The 23082-nt window shown below is 55.7% G+C and overlaps 2 protein-coding genes across 6 annotated transcripts in view; one reads left to right on the top strand and one right to left on the bottom strand.

The window, feature by feature from the left end:
- Positions 1-2705: 2705 nt before the first annotated feature.
- On the top strand, positions 2706-14153 carry CXCR5 (C-X-C motif chemokine receptor 5). Its single transcript, XM_038535971.1, has 2 exons — positions 2706-2880; positions 11446-14153. The coding sequence occupies exons 1-2, from the start codon at positions 2824-2826 to the stop codon at positions 12511-12513; spliced, it is 1125 nt and encodes a 374-aa protein (XP_038391899.1). The 5' UTR covers positions 2706-2823; the 3' UTR covers positions 12514-14153.
- The window catches only part of BCL9L (BCL9 like), a 28020-nt gene continuing 18959 nt past the window's right edge, over positions 14022-23082 (bottom strand). For 4 of the 5 annotated variants that reach the window (XM_038535969.1, XM_038535966.1, XM_038535970.1 and 1 more), the window contains 5 exons: positions 21202-21412; positions 20945-21029; positions 18553-20842; positions 17808-18089; positions 16328-17421 (listed from right to left, as the gene is read on the bottom strand). In XM_038535969.1, coding sequence (XP_038391897.1) covers positions 16328-17421; positions 17808-18089; positions 18553-20842; positions 20945-21029; positions 21202-21412 — 3962 coding nt within the window. Of the gene's footprint in view, positions 17422-17807; positions 18090-18552; positions 20843-20944; positions 21030-21201; positions 21413-23082 lie in introns of all 5 variants that reach the window. The other variant, XM_038535968.1, reaches the window with a different exon arrangement.

The raw sequence follows: 23082 nt of genomic DNA, 5'->3' as shown, positions 1-23082 counted from the left end.
ACTAGAACCATCAGAATGAAGTTTGTCATGCATGTTGTCAAGGTGAATGAGTGCCCACAGGAAAGACCTTTTTTTAAAAAAAGATTTTATTTATTTATTCATGAGAGATAGAGGGTGGGGGCAGAGACACAGGCAGAGGGAGAAGCAGGCTCCATGTGGGGAACCTGACATGGGACTCCATCCCAGGTCTCCAGGATCAGGCCCTGGGCTGAAGGCAGCGCTAAACCACTGAGCCACCCGGGCTGCCCAGGAAAGACCACTTTAATCACAGTTATGTACATATGGAGTCTTGAACAAAGAAATTCTTACCTTTTAAAAAATATTTTCTTTTTACGATTTTATCCATTTATTTGTGTGTGAGAGAGTGAGCATGAACCAGGGGAGGGGTAGAGGGAGAAGCAAACTCCCAGCTGAGCAGGGAACCCAACGTGGGGCTGGATCCCAGAACCCTGAGATCATGACCTGAGCTGAAGGCAGACACTTAGCTGACTGAGCCACCCAGGCACCCCAGAAATTCCTATCTTTGTATAATTTTGTACTAGTCAGAAAATATATGGATCATTAACCAGAAATAACCCAGAGGTTATCGAAGGACCCAGAAATTACACCCTTTGAAGAATGACTGAAGGCACCCAGAATGTATATTTTGAGGAGGAAAAGGCTACTAGGGATGGGAGTTCTGTCTTTAGAAGGTGCTTAGTAGACAATCTGGACAGAAAGCAGGGCCAGGCCCTCTGGGATGAGTTACAAGGAGACATACTTGAACTCAGCATGAGGAGTAAGTTTCTAATGATTAAATCATCCTACCTTAAACACAATCTCTTGGAAGAAACAAGTTTCTCACTCTTAGTGATTTTGTCCAATGCTGGCTGACCATCTGATGAGGATGTAGTGACAAGAATCTTGCATTTCCTGGGGGCAGGGGAGGGAGAATGAGGAGGGACTGGTTTATCTTCCAAATTCCCTTCCAATTCCTATATGATTCTGTATGCTATATTCCTTTCTTTTCTTGTGGGGGGGGGGGGGCAGAGGGAGAGAGAGAATCTTAAGCAGGATCCACACCCAGAGAGGAGCCCAATGGTCGTGGGGTTGATCTCACAACCCTGAGATCATGACTTAAGCTGAAATCAAGAGTCAGACACTTTTTTTGACTGATCCCCCAAGCTCCCCTATATTCCTTCCTAATCAATGTCCTTAGAGCAGCAAAGACTAAGTTGAATGTATCAATGGTTTGAAGGGGCAGGGATATTGGGATATGAGGCTGAAAGAATGGGGAGTGCTTGGCAAACATAGGAGACAGGAAACATTGGGGCAGCTTCCTCCTGAACATTTCAGGACTGGAAGTACAGAAGAGGAACTCCTACCTCTTGTCTTAGGGTTCTTCCTCCTTGAAAGCTGCTGCTGAAGCCAGTGAGTGAATGAAGAGGGGAAAGAAGGGCCCTGACAACACAATCCTCAAGTTGTTGGAACCCAAGAAAGCTGTGTCTGTAGGGGACACAATGGGGGTTATAAGCAAAGTGTCTAGGACGGAAAGAGGAGGGATGAATATGGAGGAAAAGACCAAGGAAAGCTCTCAAAAGGGGAGAAACCCAGCAAATGGTAATTTGGCTGGAAGGGAGGATGATGACATGAGCAAAGAAATGGCATCTTCTATGTGGGTGCCGGGGTGCTGTCATCATTTTTAAATTGTTGTGGACCAAGAGAGGCAATGCTCTGTCCTGGGAGAAAAGACATAAAGAGAAAAGACCCAAAGACACAATGTGGAGGGGACACCGATTGATGCCGTAAGGAAGGAGTCTTCCGATAGGACAGAGTTGAGGGGAAGGAGAGGGCTGCCTGTGCCCGCAGGAGTGGCAGCCTGGTGTGGTGGGGAAAACACTGACCATACAGCCAGGGAAGCCAGCTTCGCCGCTGATCAGCCGCGGGCCCTGGGATGTTCCCCTCCCGTTCTGAGCCTCGGCATCCTCCCATGTAAGAATCTACTCCAGTTGGGTTGTCTCTGATGTTAATAATTAGATGCCAACCAAGTTCATTTGTAGCCAGAACATCATTCTTTTTGAGTCAGAGGATGACTCTGTGACTGCTTGTATTTTTGTGCTGGTAATTTGGGTAATTTCATTTTTGACTTCCAGTAATGTGTTAATGTTGTTCCCTTTGAAAATTTCTAACCTTTCTTTCCTGAACTTGAACTGGAAGGGGAAGGGTGTTTGCCCCTGCCTGGCCAAAAGTATGGTAGCAAGTAGGGTGACCAAGTGTCCCCATTTGCCTGGGAGTGAGGGGTTTCCCAGGACAAGGGACTTTCGGTCTGGGGCCAACAGGATGATTGGTCGCCCTAGTGGCAAGAAAGGTGAAGGATTGAAGGTGGCTTGGAGAAGAGGTCCTGGAAGGGCTCTGCTCCTGTTCCTTTTCTACATGGAGTTTCCCTTGTTGCCCTGCTGACTCGTGTGGTGGTTTTCATTATAAGATACAACTCCTTATTGGGAGGCCCAGGGAAGAGAGGTGAGGGACATCCTTCACATCAGTCACAAGCCCCATTGAGACAACCATTGCCAGGAAAAAGGCTGATATGCTTGACTAGCACTGATGCTGTGGGGATTTTCCCTTTTTCTTATTTAAAAAAAAAAAAAAAAAAACAGAAAAGACCCAGTGGAAAAAAAAGTGATGAGCTGTGAGGCAGACTGCGGGTCCTACGCAGCCCCAGGAGACAGTGCACAACTCATTTGTTTAAATTTGCAGCTGACGGCTGCCACCTCTCTATAGGCACCAGGCAGAGAGCCTCTCAACATCAGTCAGTGACCAGTCTGGTGACGTACGGCTACAAGCATGAACTACCCCCTAACCTTGGACATGGACCTTATGAACTACAATCTGGAGGACATGGTGAGTAGAGACAGATGGTCGCTCAGGCCCTCCTGGAATTCTAAATATTTTGTGCCCAGGGCCCGGGGAAGAGGGGATAGCTGTGGAGTACCCTCCCGCTGTGGATCAGAAGAATCCAGGCAGGCCCAATGATTCTTGCCTTTTAGGACTGTATTTTCCCATTCCATGGAGGAAGCAGATAAGTAGAGCTGTTGCTTGAAACAGACATCTTTTTGGGGGGGATTGGAAGTATGGGTTCCGATCCTGTATCCTCTCTGACTTGCTGTGTGACCTGGAACAGTCACTCTGCCTCTCCAGCCTTCAAAAGAAGATCCTCTGCTTATCTCTTAGGGCTGGAATAAAGGCGTGGGTGGGAAAGTGCGTTGGAGGTTTTCTTACTATTGGGAACCTGCTCCAGTTTTTTATTCATCTCTTGCTGTATGATTATCTCATCAGAGCACTACATTCTGTGCTGGATGGAGAAGGTGAGGATTTGCTCCTGGCCCTCAAGTAGCTTACGGTCTACCCATGAAGGAAAAAAACTCCTCTTGCTAGAAGCTCTTAGACAATGACTATGTGCTAAACCAAGGAAGTGTGAGGACAGGTGGTCAGCAAGGGGGAAGACTACTTTGGGTCAGAGTCACAGGGCACGGGGATGCCAAGTTTGTGGGAGAACTCTGTGTTAATCCTAGAAATGTTTTAAAGCATGTTGTGGTTGCTCTCAAAAAACTGGAATCTCTAGAAATAAGGTATTCTTGGGTGGGCTAAGAAAATGGTCCCCAGCATCACACTCTGCCATCCACCCAAGTCCCTCCTATGAAGCAGTGACTTGGTTGTCACTGGGCTCCCAAAGGATGTGTGTAGGGAACAGCTCAAGCAGAGACCCTGGGGCTCCTGTGTACAGGGCGGAGGGGCTATTTATGAGGATCTTTGGGGGAAGTTCTTTCTTCTTTCTTCCTTTTCCCGCATGGCCAATGGTCTTCTAGGGAAGGGACTTATCTTTGAGCCATACTCTGGCCTAGATCATAAAGGATCCAAATGCTTCTCCTATACCCACTAGCTCTCCTGACCCTCAACTCACCCTGAGATGCTCCCCCACATCTTCTAGCTCCACCGAATTGAGTCTATACTAGAACTCTACCAACCATTTTCCCAGACTTGCTTGGAAAAGCCTGCTTCTCACTTTCCCAGATCCCAAAGCTTGGAACTCTAAGTGGAACGTAGGGAGAAGGTGGAGGGAAGAGCTAAATATCCAAAGTCTGGCCTCTCAGAGCCAAACTCCAGATAAAAGCAGAGTCAGAATCATCAGTCTAATCAGACCTGCCTTTCCTGTGAGACCTAATGCAAAATGAAAATGCCGGAACCCTTGTTCAAAAATTATTAAGAATTTCAAGATAGCAACAGCATAACACTAAACCAAGCATGGGGTTCTTCTAAGTGCAGGATCGCGTGCCCTAAGAGTAATCACAGTCTGGACAATACTCTGACCAGGTTAAGACTCCACCACCCTGACAAGGCACCGTGCTCCCACCCTGGCCCCCAATCCTGGCCCCTGGCCTCACCTGATTAGGTTGGTGGGTGTTTTCCTCTGCCCACAGCTTCAAGCTGACCACGAACCCTGACCCAGTTGGATAACATAGTAACCAACCCAAGATCTGGCCCATCCCGGCTTCTGAGAAACCTCAAAAGTTTCCCCTAACTGCACGCCTCACTCCACTGCGTGACCTACTAGAGACAGGTGGTGGCAGAGGGCAGGGGACAATAGGGCATGTCCCATATATGAAAGAAAACCTATAGTCCAAGGAGAGAGAGACCTGGCTACTTGCTACATGTCACAACTCAAATAAGTGGTCTTGGGCCAGGCAACCCAGCACATCTGACCCCCCTCGATCAGAGTCTAGTCAGGAGCCCAGGAGTACTGGAACCATCTAGGCTCTGGAGCTCTTCTTCAACCAGCTCTCAGTACCTCATCCTGCCTTCACTTCCTCCCTGTACACTCTCTAGGGCCATTGCCCCCTCAGGAACACAGACCCTCGCCCTCCACCCTACCCACTCACAGTAGGGCTATGGACAGTTTTGACAGCCACCTAGACAGTGTCTCACAGCACAGAGGCCCCATGATGGCGGAGTAGCAGAATGGTCTTGCACATAATAGCTTCTTAATAAGTATTTTTGGAATTATGATGCATTGAAAGTCCCAGCTACCATTTGTCTCTGAAGTTAGTCTGGCTTCTGTGCCTTTTACTTCCTATTCCCTTTCCTGTCCTTGTCCAAACCAAGTACTAGTTCACTTTCCTAGAAGACTGGGTTCTACACTCTAAGGTTAAGTATTGAGGCCACAGCCCAGTGTTCCAGGAAGACAGGCCATCCTGTCTTCCACCTCTTGGATTCCAAGGTCAACTCTAGCCACTTAAAATGTCCATTTTTAAAAGATGAGCTGCTAATTCCCAAGAATGAAGGACCCAAGCAAAAAAATGCACAAGGATAAGCACACCAGCATAAGGAGCTGGGGCCCTGGCGTGGGCATGCCAGGGACCCATTCTGCCAGGAAGGCAGATCTAGGGAGACCTAGAAAAGTCTCTGTCCACAGGAACCTGGATCTGGAAGTGCAGAGCCTCCTTTTGACAGCACAGGGGCCTGGGCTGGGATACCTACAGGAGCTAGGCATAAACTCAGCCTCTAGCTCCATCCTGAGCACCAGCCAGGAGGGGAAGCTACTAGACAGAGGGCAAATCTGGTCCAGTCCCAGGACCTGGCTCCTCCAACCCCTCTTTTCAGTGATGATCCCCCCAAAACCATTTCACTGTGATCAGAGCATCATAGGCTATAAAACCTGTCCACATGTACCATCTCATTTCTTCAAGAAGAGGCAAGGAAGAGGAACCAAAACCAGGCTGTTTCTGGGCTCTGCCTTGGGGGAGGGGAGGAGCCCCCATCAAATAGGTAAAAAGTCCCAGAGGAATCCCAGGGGAGGAGGCGCCAACTGGGGGTGATCTGAGGGTTGAGAGATGAGAGATCCAGGACCAGCCCGGGGAGAGGTCAGTGTTGAGGTGAATCTGGGCTCAGGCATACAGACCCCAGTCTCCATCAGGAATTCTTGCCTTCCTTAAGGATACATATCCCACCCCCCTGGCAGAACGTTATAAAAGTGGCCACAGATTAGGCACTGAGAATCAAGAGACAAGAATGAGTAGTCTTCCAGAAATGATGGGACAAAATATTTCAAATGGGTGCTGACCCAGGCGACGGTTTCAAGAGTTTGCTGTACATATCTAGGGTACGTGTCTGCCATCCCTCAGACTGTATGACTGTCCCCAAAGTACTGACTTTGGGGTGCCAGGAGAGAACTCCTTACACCTAAAGATTCAGTGCAAAAGTAGGAGTAGCTTAAAGTCCCCCCAAAACCACATCTGGAGCAGCACCATGTTCCTAATGGCCCAAACTCCAGGTAGAGGAAAGAGGAGCCTGGCAGGTTCACTCCTGAAGGGTGGAGAGGGGGCAAAGGGATGATGTGACAAGTGGCAAACCAGGGTCTCAGATGGTCTTTTGGGAGTGTGGACCCTCAAAAGGAAGAGTGGGATTAGGGACACAGACCCCTTTTGTGCCGTTAGCCCAGTCTCAATCTTCCAGATCTCCTCCCTCCTCAAGCCACTGAAGGATGGAAAGAGAGACACCCGGGCTGGTCCCACCCACAGCTCCTGACCCTTGGCTGGGACTATCCAGACAGGGACATGAAAGGAGGTGGAACCCGTATGTGCTCCCCAAGGCCAGAGCAGTGACCTGTATCTGTATGCAGACGCCTTCCACAGCCATTAGGATTCAGGCCCCTGGAGTCCCGGGCTTCTGCCTGGATGAGCCACAGGCTCAGCAGCCCTGCCTTCTCCTGGAGGCTGAGCCCCGAGGTCAGTCTGGGGCATTCTCTGGCTACAGGACAGACAAGCTAAGGAAACAAAGCTCCCACGCAGGTGCTGAGCTCCATGAAGATCATGCTGAGAATCAGCTCAGCCCTGGGCAGGGCATGACAGCCAAACAATCCAAGCATCTGCGAGCGGTGCGCGAGGGGCATTTGAGGGCAGGGCCCAGCCTCCTGTCCAGGGCAGGAGTCCCTTTCCGCACACTTGAGCTCACACAGTCCTCTTCCTCCCAGGGGCCCCAACCCACTGTTGGAGAGTGGTTCTGAGAGAAGGTTCTTTCTCCTTTGACCAAGACCCTGACTTCTGCGCATTCCTCCCAGTCTGCCCTCTAGAGCTTCACACTAGAAGCCCGTCCTGCGCTCTTGCCAATGGCACCCTTCTAGTCCTCGAGGAAGGCAGCTCTCCTGGACTCGGGTCTTCTTCTGCCTAGACTCTGTACCCCGGTACCTGAGAACTTCCTCTCAGGGTGGGGATTTCCAGGCCCCTCAGCAAACTGGTCACCCTTGTCCAGACCAAACAAACTAGGGTAGTGTCAGCTGCCCACCTACACCTTTCTGTTCACCTAGAAAAAGGTGACAGTATCCATCCTGGCAGCCACGTCACCCTGTTGACTCATCTGAAGCTTGCAATCAACAGATTCTCAGGTCTTTTTCTCATCAACTGTCGGGGTCGGTAAGCCAGGTCTTCCTTAACGTGTCCCCAGACGGTTGACATTTTGAACGCGAGGCTAGATCTCTACATGGTTCCCGATCAATTCCATTTGGTCAGTTTGGGCCTTGAGGTTCTGGCTGTGGAGAACTCTGCATTGTCCGTAAGTGTCCCCCAGCCATGTCACCCAGGACAGGGTGGAAAGGATCAAGGAGGAGAGGGTCCAGGAGAGACCCCTGAGGAATGCCCCGGCCAGCCGCTGTCCCACCTGCTCACACAGACCACGATCAGCAAATGTTTGCTGATCTTCACACTGGCCAGTGCAGGGCTGTAAGGCATTTGCACTCTGCCACCTCCCCATCCTCTTTCCTCCTCAATACCAGGACCCAGAATGTTCTAACTCCTTCTCCTGCCCTATCCCCAGTGCTCACAGCAATCTTCTACCCCAATTCCTGGTTCAGGGCTCAGCTTCATCTCACTCATCATGTTTGCTTGCCTTCTTTGGAGTACGAACCCCTGGCTTCTGTGCGTGCTGTTGTCTGCTGGGTACCTGCCTAGGCCTCATGCTGTCATGGCCTGACCTGGGCATGAGGCTGTGTCTATACATGGTGCACACTGCTGTCAGAGCATGTGTGTATGTGAGGGACCCTGAGCTTTTGATGTGCAGGGACCCTGCAGCTTTTGATGTGAAAGAATGAGTAAGCCCTCGGCCAGGTTGTCTGCAGTGAGCTCCCTCCAGGTGTGAGCCTTCCCTTTTGCGCCCTACTCCCCACTATGTAGGATTCATGATCCTTCAACTTCTCACCAGACCAGAACCAACCTTGCTTCACTGTCTATCTCCACGGTTTGGGGAGGGGAGAGGGTGTCTGACTCCCCAGGTGTGGGAAGTGGCTTTAACATGTGCCACTCCTGAGCCTCCAAAATGTCTGTTTGACACCTCCTACTGAGACACACTAACAACTCCCAGCACCCCTCAAACCAGCTTCTTCCGTGTTCCCCTCCCTACCTGAGCACTTTGCCAAACAAATACTCCTTGGTGGGGAGGAAAAGAGAGTTTTCCCTCAATTGTCTTCTAAACCTGGGTTCTTCGGAGATAGAGCTTCAAGGGTCCTAGGGGCACATCCCGCTGTGCTGACTTCACATGGGCAGTAGACCAATCAGCCTGGGTGCTTTGGAGGGTAAGGACTTGAGTAGTTCTCATAGACCCAGATAGGCTGGCTGTACCCAAGCCCTCCAAGGGGCAGCCAGACTCCCCCAGAGGCAGGAGTCCAGCCTCACTGATGACCCCAGGCCCCACATCTCTTCACCTTGGCTCTGAATTGCTTTGCTCTGCATGGAGACTACACACCGTTTCCCCATTTGCCTCCTGCTGAATTCCAACATGAGTCAAATGATTGCAGTCAATGACAATATTGAAAATACCTCCCAATATGGAGAGGAAACCTAAGACATGCTCTAGGCTGTCAAGGGCATTGGGAGGAGACCTGAACCAAAGAAGGAGAAAAGGAGTGTCTGAGTTGAGTCCCCAAAGTAGCACAGAGGGACTTGTCTACAGTGTCAGAATACAGGGGCACCTGGCCATCTCTGGGAAACTGCCCTCGGAGCAGTTGGGCACACATCTGTCAAATGTCTATCATGTGTGAAACACATGGGCTCATAAGGGGGACACAGAAGGTTTGCCTTCAGGAGCTCGCCATCTAGTGAGGAGATGCACATGCCAATGCCCAGCGCTGTAATAAAGACACACAGGACATAAGAACCTAATCCCCTCCCAAGCTTAGGACAGCGGCAGGGAGGTGGGGTGGACTGGGACCCCGAAGGAAGCATGGGCATTAGCTAGGCAATCACGGGGAGAAAGGGGTGCTCTGCACAAGGCAGAGTGAGAGCAAATATTCAGAGATGGGAATGCATTGGGGTGTTGGGAGCAGGCAGCCAGTGGAATGATGAACCTCGAACACAGGTTCGCTGTGCCTACAGCAATATGATAGAAGATGAAGTTTGAAAAGTTAGGAGGACTATCTCACAGGCATTTCAAGCCCCCACAGGGGAGCGCAGATCTCACCCTGCAAGTTTATGGTTTTCGAATGAAAGCAGAGTTGTTTATCTTAAACAAGAGCTTATGTGCAAAATACCACATGCGGCAAGAGTGGAGAAGTCTCGTTTGAAGGCAAGGAGAGGAGCTGAGGCCTCAGGAAACCCTGCGAAGAGAGTCCAGGGGATCGTGCTGTGTGGAGTGCCCCGCAAACGGGTCTGAAATGTGGCCGTGTGTGTTAGCCATCTTTCTCTAAGAGAACACGTGGGTGAACCTTTCTTTCCGAGCACCACATTGTATTCCATTGTGTGAATGCACTGGGGTTGGCTTACTCCAATCTTCTGTTGATTAATTTTATCACTTGCCTCCTCTTGTAAATTGGCTTTGCTATTAAGTGTGAAATGAGGGCGGTGGAGGTAAAGATGCTTACAGGTGATGGGGAACCAGTGAAGGACTTCACGCAGGACACTGATGGGATGAGTAAAATCCCTCCTGTGTGAGGGGCATGGACAAAGGGAGAGAAGTTTCTGGAATGGGTCCATGCAGAGACAGTAGTCCTGGGCAATAGAGCGAAGGAGGCCGGACTGAGGCCGTGGTGGAGGGTCGCTGGGGTGGAGGGAGGCAGATGGCTCTGCCATCGCACAAATGTATCCTCCACCCCCTTTTCCCAGACCCTCTCACACCAGGGTCCAGAAAGAAAGGCACAGGTTAGGGAATGGGTCTGCCCACCGAGAGTGAGTGTGTAACCCACAACTGGGGCCCCTGGATGGCTGTGCAACCACCGCCTATTTGTGCAAGACCACTCACCCTCCTGGAAGAAGGGCAGCGTGAGACCAACTAGAGCTTCTGTGCAGAGTATCCTCTCCCAGCCTCTCCCTCCCTGGAGCTCATCATTTATAGAACTATTTTTTTCAGCCCACAGAAGTTGGTTATAATTGGTTTTGAAACCATGGGGAGGGGTCTGGTTGGGGTGGGGGAGAACAGGGCTGGGAAGTGAGGAGGAGCAGGTGCATGACAGCTGTGAGTGAAAGGTATGAAAACAGACACCATATCTTCCTTTGCGGTTAGCTGGGTAAACAACCTGAGCGCTGGTGGGGAGAGGTGGGGCAGGGAGGGGAGGAGGAGGAGGAGAAAGAGGAGGAGGCTGGGGAGGAGGAGCTTCCGGAGACAAGTGGGCACAGCACCTTCTCGTGGAAGAGCACCACCCCTTCCTCACTTGCTTCTGAAGCTGAGAAGGAAGCAGAAGAGGGAGTTGGCTCGTGATGAGAAGGAGCAGGGAGGGAAGCCCAGGCAGTGCTGCGTAGTAGTGGTGGGAGTATGCTCTGGAGGTAGAGCAACGTGGGTTCAAACACACTTGAAATTTAGCAAGACACATTGGTCAGATAGAAATATTGCAGACCCGAGCTCATTGCTCAGATTAAACCAAACTATTAAGGCTATTAAGGCTCTGCAGCGATAATCAAGACATTCAGGAATGGAGAGACACCTCAAGAGGAAGCCAGGAGGCCATCCACTGGCAGCTCCCCCCTCAGCAAGAGCTTAGGTTTTAGTGCCCACTGCTCTGTTCAGAACTAGAACAGATGGCTCCTTGCCCCCACCAGATCCCGTTCCCAAAACTGAAGCTCTGGTTCCCGCCCATGAGCCCACAGCCTTCCATATCGGGGGACACAAGGTAACTTACAGGTGCACAGCCCTTCAGAGGAGCCCCTCCCTACCCTACACACAATGTCTCTCTTCCATCTTTGTCACTACCCTGTGAGGCATTAGTCCCTTTCACAGACAAAAACTGAAAGTTGGAAAAGGCAAAGTGATTTGTTCATGGACATGCAAGAGCAGATGGGGACTTGGTCGGCAGGAGGTCTTGGGAGGACAGGGGCAAGAGCGGCATGTGGGGCGGGGGGGACCAGAGAAATCTACAGGGGGAGTCAGGGTCCCTGGTGAGGGAGAGGCGGGTCCTCAGCCCCCCACCCTGCTGTCTCCTCGCCCCTGCAGTACAAGGAACTAGGCAACTACAGCGACAGCACCGAGAGCCCCGTGGTGGAAAATCACCTCTGCTCCATGGTGGAGGGGCCCCTCCTGGCCTCCTTCAAGGCTGTGTTCATGCCAGTGGCCTACGGCTTCATCTTCCTCCTGGGTATGATGGGCAACATCCTGGTGCTGGTGATCCTGGAGCGGCATCGGCAGACACGCAGCTCCACGGAGACCTTCCTGTTCCACCTGGCGGTGGCCGACCTCCTGCTGGTCTTCATCCTGCCTTTTGCTGTGGTCGAGGGCTCCTTGGGCTGGCTCCTGGGCACTTTCCTCTGCAAAACTGTGATCGCTCTGCACAAGGTCAACTTCTACTGCAGCAGCCTACTCCTGGCCTGCATCGCCGTGGACCGCTACCTGGCCATCGTCCACGCCGTCCACGCCTACCGCCACCGCCGCCTCCTCTCCATCCACATCACCTGTGCCACCATCTGGCTGGTGAGCTGCCTCTTCGCCTTGCCGGAGATCCTCTTCGCCAAAGTCAGCCAACCCCATCACAACGACTCTCTGCCGCGCTGCACCTTCTCCCAGGAGAACCGGGCTGAAACCAACGCCTGGTTCACCTCCCGCTTCCTCTACCATCTGGGAGGATTCCTGCTGCCGATGCTGGTGATGGGTTGGTGCTACGTAGGGGTGGTGCACAGGCTGTGCCAGGCCCAGCGGCGCCCTCAGAGGCAGAAGGCAGTCAGGGTGGCCATCCTGGTGACGAGCGTCTTCTTTCTGTGTTGGTCACCCTACCACGTTGTCATCTTCCTGGACACTCTGGTGAGGCTGAAGACCGTGGGCTATGGCTGTGAGCTGAATGGCTACCTCTCTGTGGCCATCACCATGAGTGAGTTCCTGGGCCTGGCCCACTGCTGTCTCAATCCCATGCTCTACACCTTCGCAGGCGTGAAGTTCCGTAGTGACCTGTCTCGCCTTCTGACCAAGCTGGGCTGTGCTGGCCCTGCGTCCCTTTGCCAGTTACTCCCTAGTTGGCGCAAGAGCAGTCTCTCCGAGTCAGAGAATGCCACCTCCCTCACCACCTTCTAGGTTGCAGCTCCCTTTGTTTCTGCTTCCCTTGGGGGATGCGGAGTTGCTGGAACCCCTTGCAACAGGAGCTGGGATCCTAAGAGTTCACCTTTGCCGGTGTCCTCATCTGGGGCAGCTGGAGCCAAGCCTTCTTTCCAGGACATCCCTGCTGGCTCTTCTTCCAGCCCCAGGGCTAAGCTGTACTCCACGGAAGGGAAGCAGCCGAAAGGCAAAGCAAAGGATGCCTATGCCCATCTGTATCCTCTTCCTTTGTCCTAACTTTCCGAAGCTCAAGAGACAACTTTCACTTCTGCTCTTGCCAATTGGGAAAGTCAGTTCCCTCCCAGAACGCGCTCCATCATCTTAAGGACCATGGATCTCCACAACTACCCACCTCTCCTCTCACCCCACCTGCCGAAAGAAGCTAGAGGCTGAGCTCCAGGGGTTAAGATGGAGGTCGAGGCTGAGCAGAGGCCAGATGGCAAAAGAATGCGGCCTTAACGTCCAGTCCCTAACAAACACAGACATCCTGCCAGGCTACCGGCCCTGCAGCATCTTGACTAAGCAGGAAGCTTCGACTGACCCAATCCAGGAAGCTGCTCCTGGCTCCAACCAAAGTGGCACCGGGCCAGCCTCAGGTCACTGAGCCCTGGGAGGTCTGCAGACAGAGGGCAGACTCCAGGTCCCTTCAGAGACCAGCCAGCATCCTAGGGAAGGACTAAGGTCAAGCCAGCGGAGAGAAGCCACCGAAAGAAAAGATTCTCCTTCCTCGGCCCCAAGGAGGGGCAGGTAGAGATCAAACCCAGCTGTGTTCTCTGCCGAGGGTGGAGCGGTCCCAGTATGGGCCAGGGGCAGTCGGGTTCTGGTAGATCTGGGCACTGATGTGGAAGGAGGCAGACTGTTCCTTCTCACCCCCCCGCCCCTGCAAGCCACACAACTGGGAGAAACTTGGGCAGCAGAGGGACCCTGATCACACAAAGGGAGCACTTTGCCGAGAGTCAGAGCAGAGCTGGAGACCCCAGAGAATGGCAGACTGGAAAGGGCCTCTGGGAGTTATCTCATTCAGTGCCCCCGCCTGCCGTCCGGGCCTCCGTAGGAGCCACGAGGCATCCCCGCAGGCCAGGCAGGGTGAGAAGCAGGGAAGTCCCCGAGCCCCAGGAAGCCGAGCCCTGCCCCTGAGAGGATACTGCTCAGATGGAACCAGAGGAAGCCGCTCCGTGCCTGCCTGCCTGCCTGTCCCAGAGGGCTCGCCCCCTCCTCCACAGCCCCTGCTCCGGCGAGGGTGGGATGTCCGGGACCCCCGCCCTTGCTGAGGGCACATCTGGGGTGCCCCGTCCCACTCAGGGTGGCCAGCCAAGCCCCCCGGGAGACCCCCATGGTGGAAATCAGAGCTGTGACCCGGGGGGGGACTGTCTTCACCGTGGAACACCCGGAGAGCCCTGCCGCCCCCACCCCCGCCTTGTCCTCCCAGCGCCCAATGGTGAGCTGGGCAGTGGAGAAGCCAGACACCGAAGCAAAAAGGCAAGACATTGGATTTTAAATTTTCTCTTTTTAATAAAAAGGCACCTATAAAACAGGTCAATACAGTACAGGCAGCACAGAGACCCCCGAAACAAGCCTAAAAATCGTTTCAAAATAAAAACCAAGAAGATGTCTTCACATATTGTATTTATATATTTATATTTATATATATATATTTATATAATGGTACAAAATGGCTGGGGGTATGGCCATGGATGGAGGGAATTAGGCTGGCCTGTGGAGTTCACCTTGGAAAGCTAGTCTGGTAGCGGAGTTGGGACAAGAGGAGGATGAGGAGGGCACTGGGCCCTTTGCGGTCTGACCCCTCTCTCCTCTGGGCAGGAAACACTTAGAATCAGATCGGGGAGTCTTGGGTCAGGGGTAGGGGGGCTCACGGGCCCAGGGCCCAGGTTCAGGCAGGGTGGGCAAAGCGCCTGGCAGGATGGAAGGCAGGTGGCCCCCAAACACAGGTATGGGGCCCTGGCCCCTGGCCCCAGCGAGGTGCCGGAGAGGCGGGAGCCTGCAGCCAGCCAGCCCCAGAGAAAGCGCTTGACCTGGCTGCTGGCGGATTCTGAGGACAGCACCAGACTGGGAAAAGTGGGGCAAATTCCCTTTGTATCACAGCTGCCAATGCAAGGCCAGACCCTGCAGATCAGGAAGGCTGGGGACGGGGCCATGGCAAAGACACCTTATCTAAGGATGGCCTTTGGCCCTGGAGGCAGGGGACCAAAGGCCAGGGAACTGCCAACTCACAAGGCAGGAAAGGAAGTGAGAAAAGGAGAAGTGTTTTACTCCTGGGGCCAAGGGGGCAAAACACTGAGTCTGTATGGCTTCAGCTCTGACCAGAGGCAGGTGGGGAGTTCTGGGAAAGAGCACGGGACCGAGGGGGAGGCAGTGGCTGTGCCTGGGCAGGCACCAAGCCCTGAGCCCTGGGGCAGAGGGGCCTTACGGGTGAGCGGGCAGGCAGAGAGGAGGCCGTAGGATGCCCCCTGCTTCTCCATCACTTTCTCTAATCCATCCTCAAAGGGTGGAGGCTGGAAGGAGACAGAGCTACTCAGCTGAACCCTTTTGCTCCCGCCTTTGGTGAGAAGTGGGTGGCAGCTGCTGGAAAAGGCAGGGCCCCGGGGGTTACCTGGCCAGGGGGTGCTGCAACAGGCACAGGACGGTCTGGACCGCTGTGCCGCTCCTCTGTGGCTCCACTCAAGGGGCCACACAGCCTCCACCTCTTCCTCCTTTCCTTCATCCCAGGCTGGGCACGAAGGACTTCAAGTTCTGGCTAAGGTGTAGCAGCAGGGGACGCCAGACATCCACAGCTGGGAAGCCAGGGCCCCCGGGTCACCTGTGTGGGGCAAACATCCGTGCCCAAGCACACATTCTCCTGAATCATTCAGCAGCAGACAGGCTGCCGCTCTGCGGGGGGGGGGGGGGGTGTCTCAGCCTGGATGGGGCTCTCCAGGTGGAAGCCTAGGTGGTCTGACCTCAGTTTAGGCATGGGGTATCTGTCGTTTCACATCTGGGGAAGGGACCGGAATGGTATCCTTACGGACCCAGAAACATGGCAAACCAGGACACATGTCAGACTGCCATGGTCTTGAGTCCAGGGGAATGGAAAGGGGCAATAATTTGAAGAAGGGGGGGGGTTCTTTTAACCTTTTTTTCTTTTTTGTGACTTCTATCAAAACACAGAAATACAGCACACACACAAACCGGCACAAAAGCGCAGCGCTCTATTTACAGCTGCGGCTGGCACCTGCCCACCTGGCCAGCCGCCCGCAGGGAGGGGTGGGAGAGGGGGTCAGCCACATCAGCAGGGAGAGGAAATGAGGCAGGAAAAGACAGAAGGAGAAACTGGGCGGGAGCAGAGAAACCAAGAGGAGAGTGAAGCTCGCGGGAGATGGGCCACAGGAAGGGACGAGACAGTGGGGAGACCACCTCTCCTCCAGCTCTCCCCCCAGGATTCAATACAGGATACAGGACTCTGAAAGCACAGCTGAAGAGGGGCAGGAAGGTGCAGGGAAAGAGGGAAGAGAGAGGCTCCATAGGACCGAGGGAGGGGCAGGGGAGGGGCCGTCCTGGTGGCCGAAATGGAACCCCCATCCCAAACCCCCCACCCCACTCTGCCACTTCCCCCTAAGCTGCCAGCACATCTCAGTTTCCACAAATGCCACTCCCCACACAAGCCCCTCCCGCCCCCTCCACCCCACCCCTTGACCCAGGCCATCCCAACACTGGAGGGGAAGAAACTCTTTTAAGGTTATCATATTTGCAATATTGCCCCAGCTCCAGCCAACCCCCCCCCCCCTCCAGGGGACTGCTAGAAGGGCAGGTTGGCCATGCTGCCCGGCGCCGGGAGGTAGCCCATCTGGCTGTCCAGAGACACGCTGCGCTGCCGCAGCGGGTGGGACACCATGAGGTTCTGCTGGGGCGGGGGGCCCATGAGGGAGCCCTGGGGGGAGAGCATGTGGGGGGGCTGGCTGTAGACCTCACCCCCCACACCCCGTTGCTTCATCAGCATGAAATTCTGCTGGGTCATGAGACCTTGTGGAGGGGACATGACCCCCTGGTGCAGGCCGTGGGGCACCATGCCCTGCTGTGGGGGCACACCTGTCCTGCCCAGCAAGGACATCTGTCCGGGGTGGCACATGGACATGTTGAGACCCCGCTGGACGCCCTGCTGGCCCGGGAGGTTGGGGGGCCGTGAGGGGGTCTGCTCCGCCATCATGTTCTGCAGGTTCATGAGATGCAGATTGGGGGGTTGGGCCTTGGGGGGCTGGTTCTCGCTCTTGGGGAAGTATTGGAGGGTGCTGCTTGGCTTCTCAGAGGGGATGATCCTCGATAAGTCGAACTCAGGGATCCCCGTCGGGGTGGGCCGGATCACCTCGCTCAGCTCGGGGTCGTTCAGCACAGATGCCACCCCAGGGAGCACGCCCGGTGGGTAGGCATCACCCATGCGCCCAGCCATGCCTTTGCCCATCAGGTGCTGCTGAGGGGGCATGGGACCCGGCGGCTGGCTGGGCAGGTCCTCTGGAGGCAGGGGCATGCCCGAAGGGTAGTGCTGCTGCAGGCCGGGTCCCCCGCCCCCACTCCCACTGGGGGCCATGGCACCATGGGGCTGCTGCAGCCGAGGGGGGAAGGGCATCATCTGGGAGGAGCTGGGCACAGGGCCACAGGGGGCATTCAGGGAGTCTGGGCCCCCTGGAGGCAGCATCATTGAGTTTTGAGGGGGCCCTCCTGTCCCCTGTGCATTGGGGTGCAGTGGAATGTTGGACCCCAGAGGGGTAGGGGAGGGCAACATAGTAGGCGGGGGTTCATGGGACAGGGGCTGCTGGCCTGGCAGGTTCATGCCCATGGGGCTCTGGGCAGCAGCTGAATTCAGGTGCATCTGGTTGGGCTGGTTATTGCTGATCCCTGTGGGGAGAGAGAAGGGAGGTGGGGTCAGGAGCTGGGAGAGGATGCAGAACTCAGATCTTCCCCACGCCCCAGACAGGCTCATGCCAGGAGGGACAAGGGCCTCTGCCATGGGTCCGTGCTGGCTGCAAGGGCAAGGAGTTCTGGCCCAGTTTGCCAGAGGCGCATCAGTGGATGTCAGAAAAGCCACTCGGGTGCTCTGGGCTTGGTTTCCCTAAATGACAAGTGGGAACCTGACCCAGGACATCACACCCCCCACTCCCGGGGCCCGCTGGAAGCACGTGAGAGCCAGCATAACCACGGGGGCGAGTGCTGGCCCGGCATCTCTTCCCATGCCCGGTGCCCACACCAGCTCCTCTCCCTGCGGCCCCCTTCCTGCCTCGCACCTGGCCCAGAGCCCTGCGGCGGTGGTGGAGGGGGGAGCAGGGGCCGGTCGGGCAGCAGCTCGTCGTCGGAGGTGGCGATGGTCTTGATGGCATTGTGGTAGAGCGGGGTGGAGCTGGGCATGGCGTACTTGGACATCTGGGACATCATCAATGACAGGGGGTTCTGGGAAGGCGTGGGGTCTGGGGAGGAAGTGAATGGCAGGCTGGGGTTCATGAGGCCGCTGGGAGGGTTGGCGGGAGGCGCTGAGGAGCTGCTCCGGGGGCCGCTAGGCGGGAGAGCACCTACAGAAGCGGGGAGACAGAAAGAGTGGGGGTGACTGGGGAGGGGGAAGACGAATTTGGCTGCTCACATCGTGGGCTAGGAAGAGGCCAGCTCCCAAATCTCCTGATTCCTCCAGGCACATCTCTTTGCAATGCTCTGCTCAACCCATTATCACTATAGCCCACCCAGCTTCGAGCAGTTTCTGCAGCCTCGGGGAGGGGGGGTGCCCAGGTAGTGGAGAAAGCCCAAGTGTGAAGCCCTCCAAATGCCTGGGAGAGCCACGTGGCACTCCCCATGGAAGCTCTCGCTCGGCTGCTGACACGTGCCCCTCAAGCAGAGCCAACCACTGCTGCGCCCAGGTGCAGATGCCTCCATGGGCTCACCTGCCCCAGCAAGAGCACCCCAACCTCTCCCCGCCGCACCCTGGGGAGGTTCCCCATGTCAGAGCCCAGCTCCCCCACCGGCCCGGTCCAGACGACTTACCCTGTTCCATGTTGCCCAGGGTGGTGGAAGAGTTCATGTTGAGAGGCGGCTGCTTGTTCTGGGGGACCCCAGGGCTGGGCATGGCTGTCTTGGGCGAGGCGACCCAGCCGGGAGAAGGCACCGCCATGGAGGGGGACTTGAGCCTGCTGGGAGAGCCAGTGGGTGAACGGACGCTGAGGGAGGAGCTGAGGACCTGTGGCGACTTGAGAGGTCCCGGCGGGTTGGCCGAAGGCAAGGGCACCATCTGTGAGGGAGTCTGGGGTGACTTGAGGTTGGCGGAGGGCGAGGTGACCAGGGGCGAATGCACCTGGCTAAGGGTGGGCGACTTCAGGTGCCCCATGCCTGGCGAGCCCATCTGATTAATACTGATGGTGAGGTCTGAAGGCCGTCTTCCCAGCCCCCGCGTGGGAGCTGAATGCACAGACCCAGGAGGATTGGACGCGGGGGGCAGGGGCATGTGGCTGAGCCGGGTGGTGCCCACACTGCCCATGGGCATTGAGCTCTGGTCGGGACTGAACATGTCTTGAGTATTGCCCATGTCCTGGGGCATGGCTTGGTAGGGCCCCTGGCCCCCAGAGAATCCCTGCTGGCCCTGGTTGGGAAACTGCGAGGGCATAAGCATCTTCTGTGGGCCGCCCATCATGCTGCTGCTGTTCTGGGCCCGCACCCGGGCCATCTCCTCGGGACTGAGGCCCTGCGGCCCCATCATGTCCCCCGGGCCCCGCATCTTCTGTGACATCAGCATCTGCTGCTGTGGGGTCATCTGGACGTTCAAGTTCATGTTCATGTTCATGTTCACATTCATGTTCATGTTGAGGTTGCCAGGCCCCATGGGCGGGTCCACCTCTCTCAGCCCCGACTGCCCCATGGGGGGACTCAGGAGGCCCCGGCCTCCACCAAACTCCATGCCCATGGGAGTGCCCGCCAGGCCCTCGCCACCAGCCATCTGCCCAGGGAATATGGCTGGGTCCATCTGCCGGTGTGCCTGCATCATTCGCTCCATCTCCATGCCCTGCCCCATGGCACTGCCCGCCATGCTCAGGGGACGCTGCATGCCCATCGACCGCTTCTCCAGCAGCTGGTGACGCAGTAGCTCCTCCCGGACCCGGGGGGTCATGAATCGCTCTGCCTCACCCTGCCCGCCTGGGTAGGGCACGGCATTCTGGGCAAAATTGCCAGGTCCCCCCATGGGGGGCAGGTCTTCGGTCCAGCCCATACCTGGCCTCACAGGCCTCTGCATGGCGTTCATGGGCACCTCCATGGGCATACCCTGCATGCCTCCAAATCCAGGCACCCGCTGCATCTGGTTGCCTGGGAAACGGGGGCCAGGAAAAGGAGGCCCACCCCGGAGCTGCATGGGATCCTGAACATCCATGGGTCCCCGCAGCTGTGCACCCATCCCAGGTGGCCACTGGTCCCCAGGCTTGCTGTGGTAGGGAGGCGGCGGTCCCCTCACCATCATGCCCCCCATGCCCATCATGTCCTGCAGAGGGCGGCCCCCATGCAGCCCGATCTGCTCCTCCTTCCGCCGCTTCTCCTCATAGTATTCTTCCTGCAGCTTGCGCCAGGCCACCTGCTCCGGCGTCAGGCTGTCCTGGCCCAGTCTCTGCATCATCATGTTCATCTGTTGCCCCATGTCCCCACCCGGGGGGTGCCCAGGCACTTCGTGCTCCAGCGGGGGACCCCCTAGGCTCTGTGTCTGTGAAATCATAGATTGCAAGGGCTCCTCGTACTTCTTCAGCCCACTGGGAGGGGCCGTGGGGGGCTGCTGGGGGGCCGGAGGGGCTTGTGCTGGTGGTCCCCCCTCGCCGGCTCCTCCTGGGGGTCCCTTGAGGAAGGGTTCGGTCTCCCCACTGCGGAGCAATAGCCGCTCAATGTCTCGAAGCGTCTGGAGGGAACGCTCCCGATGCTCCAGCTGCTCCTTGGACAGGCCTTCAGAGCCCACCAGGCTCCGCTGCCCATTTCCCGTGGGGGTGGCCTCCCCTAGCAAGGCAGGGCCGGGGGCACCGCTGGGGTCTCCTCCAGGAGGCAGCGGGTTGTTGGCGGTGGCAGCTGTAGGGGTGTTAGGATGGGTACCCCCAGTGCCGCCACCCGTACTGGCAGCTCCCACCGAGTTGGGCGTCAGGTCCTGATTGGCGTCCTCAGGAGGACCCTCAGAAGGCAGAGCAGGTGGCGCGCTGCCAGGGGCTGGGGGCGGTGGCGGCGGCAGTGGAGGCGGCTGGGACTGCGGGGTGCCTGCTGATGGCGCGCTTAAGGGTAACGGTTCTGGGGTAGGTGGCACTTTCGGGGCCTGTGGAAGGACAGAGGCAGAGCATGAGACAGGTGAGGGGAGGCACCAGCCAATCCTACTGTTAGAGGCACTGTGGCTGGGCCAGGTGCCACACACACTCACCTGGTCCAGCTTGGCCCGGGGCACGTTCTGCTGGTGGTAGGCAAGGATGGAGTCAGCCCGGCCCTGCAGCACTGCCTCGGCAGCCCTGCACAGAAGGGTCAGGCACACACAGCTCAGAGGGAGGAGGGCAGGAGGGAACCCTTGCCCTTACCCGGCCCAACCTAACCCTGGCTCCCTGCAGGCCTACTACACTCAGGCCCCCAGGGCTGAGGGGTGCGGGTAAACGGAGCAGGCTCGGCCCACCCTGAGGCACTTACGTGTTGGCCAGGTGGGTGGTGAAGACATACACGTACTGTGAGGGAGGCTTTCCGGGGACGCCCCCGCCCCCACCCCCAGGGGCGTCAGGCCGAAGGCCCGGCGGCGGCCCATGTGGGGGTCCTGGTGCGCTGCTCTCGCTGAGGGGCAGCTGGGCGGCTTGGCCAGGACCCAGCTGCGGGGCCGCCATGGCGGGGTCTGCTACATTACAGTCTGCACGAGAGAGGAGAGAAACAGGGTAAGTGGCCCAGACTGAGAAAGGAGAGCCAGCTGGCTCCCCCCACCACCCCATCCCTGAGATGCCCGGGGACAGACAGCCTCACTGCTTGACAGCTCATGCCCGCGGGGTCATCGGTTGTCACACTGGTGGCATGTGTCTGGTTTCCACACTTACTTGCCCTTACAAACAGGCTCCCGTGTGCCTGGCATCCCGAAGGACACTTACAGATGTGATTCCATCTAACCACAACATTCCTGGGAGGAAGGTGTCCTATACTCTACAGAAGAGGAAACAACTTCTCAGGGATGACAATATTCATCCAAGGCGACATAACCCATCAGTGCAGAGCTGGGGTTTCAACCCAGGCAGGGACTACATAGCCCTGTTCTGATCCCACGCACTCCAGGGTGAGCGTGTGTGTGTGTGTGTGTGTGTGTGTGTACCCACGAACACTCTGACGAGGCCAGGGGAGGCCAAGAAGCTGCAGAGATTGATGAGTCAAACGATGAATGGTTTTGCATTCTAGCTCACCACTAACGGACTTTGTGACCATATGAACAAGACAGCTCATCCCTTTAAGCCTCCATTGCTTCATCTATAAAATGGAAACACTAAGTCCTGCTCTGCACAGTGGGGCAGGTCAAAGAAATCTAATTTTGCAGCAACTTCAGAACTGTGTCCCCAGGTGAAAAAATCACTTAGAGAACAGAGTTAGAAAGGGCTGGCATAGTGGGTGCCCCCACCCAGGGAAGATAGACGACCCTGACCACAGAATGAAGTTTGTTACATTGTCACAAAGTGGATTCTAAGTCCTAGCCTGAGAAAGATCTACGTGTGGTCATTAATGGGACTACGTGAGTCGATGGACCCATTCCCATGCCAAGATAAACAGAGCTTACACAGAATAGAATAACAGCCAAAAGCTTGGGGGCGGAGGGGGCCTGAGAGCTCGCCTCCATGTGTGATGACTGCCCTGGGGAAGAGGAAGATGCATACTCCATCCACAGAGCTAGGACTCCCAAGTACAAGTTAGGGGAGGGGGGCAGGCTTTATTCCAAGAGAGAACTTTCTAGTACAACAATAACAATACTAAAGGCTAACAGTGTTCTAAGTGTTATGTGTATCAATTTGCTTACTCCTCACACCAATCCAGTGAGGTATATGTTTCTATAAATGAGGAAACTGGGACCCTTTTCCAAATTCACACAAAAAATAAATGGGAGATCTAGGATATAAACCAAAGTGGTCTGACTGCAGAGACTGTGCTGTGAACCGCTATGTCAGACTTCCCCCAAAGAATTCTTCCAGAATCTAATGGCAGTAAATTGAAATAGTAGCAATGGTTGTCTTAGTGCTGGGGATGGTGTTAGCAATTTCTCCTTTGTATTTCTCTGTTTCTTCCAACATTTCTACATCCTGGCAGTCTAATGCTATAAAAGTAACTGGGAGGGAGTGGGGAGCTGTGGGTCCCAGGAGGCAGTGATCACCCCCATCTATCACTGACCAGTTCAGCGGAGGGCTCATGGACAGCCAGTCCCCTGGGGGGCACTTGACGACCTTTAAAGTCCCAGCCCGTGGTCCTCTCATTCCACAAACATCCGCTCAGTCTGTTTCCTCCTCTGCAATAGGCATCATAATAACATCTACTTCCTAGGGCTGTTGT

The sequence above is a fragment of the Canis lupus genome, chromosome 5 (assembly GCF_011100685.1).
Source record: "Canis lupus familiaris isolate Mischka breed German Shepherd chromosome 5, alternate assembly UU_Cfam_GSD_1.0, whole genome shotgun sequence".
NCBI classification, from domain to species: Eukaryota; Metazoa; Chordata; class Mammalia; order Carnivora; family Canidae; genus Canis; species Canis lupus.
Note: the sequence above shows the minus strand (reverse complement) of the source record. Positions and strands in the feature narration are given on the sequence as shown.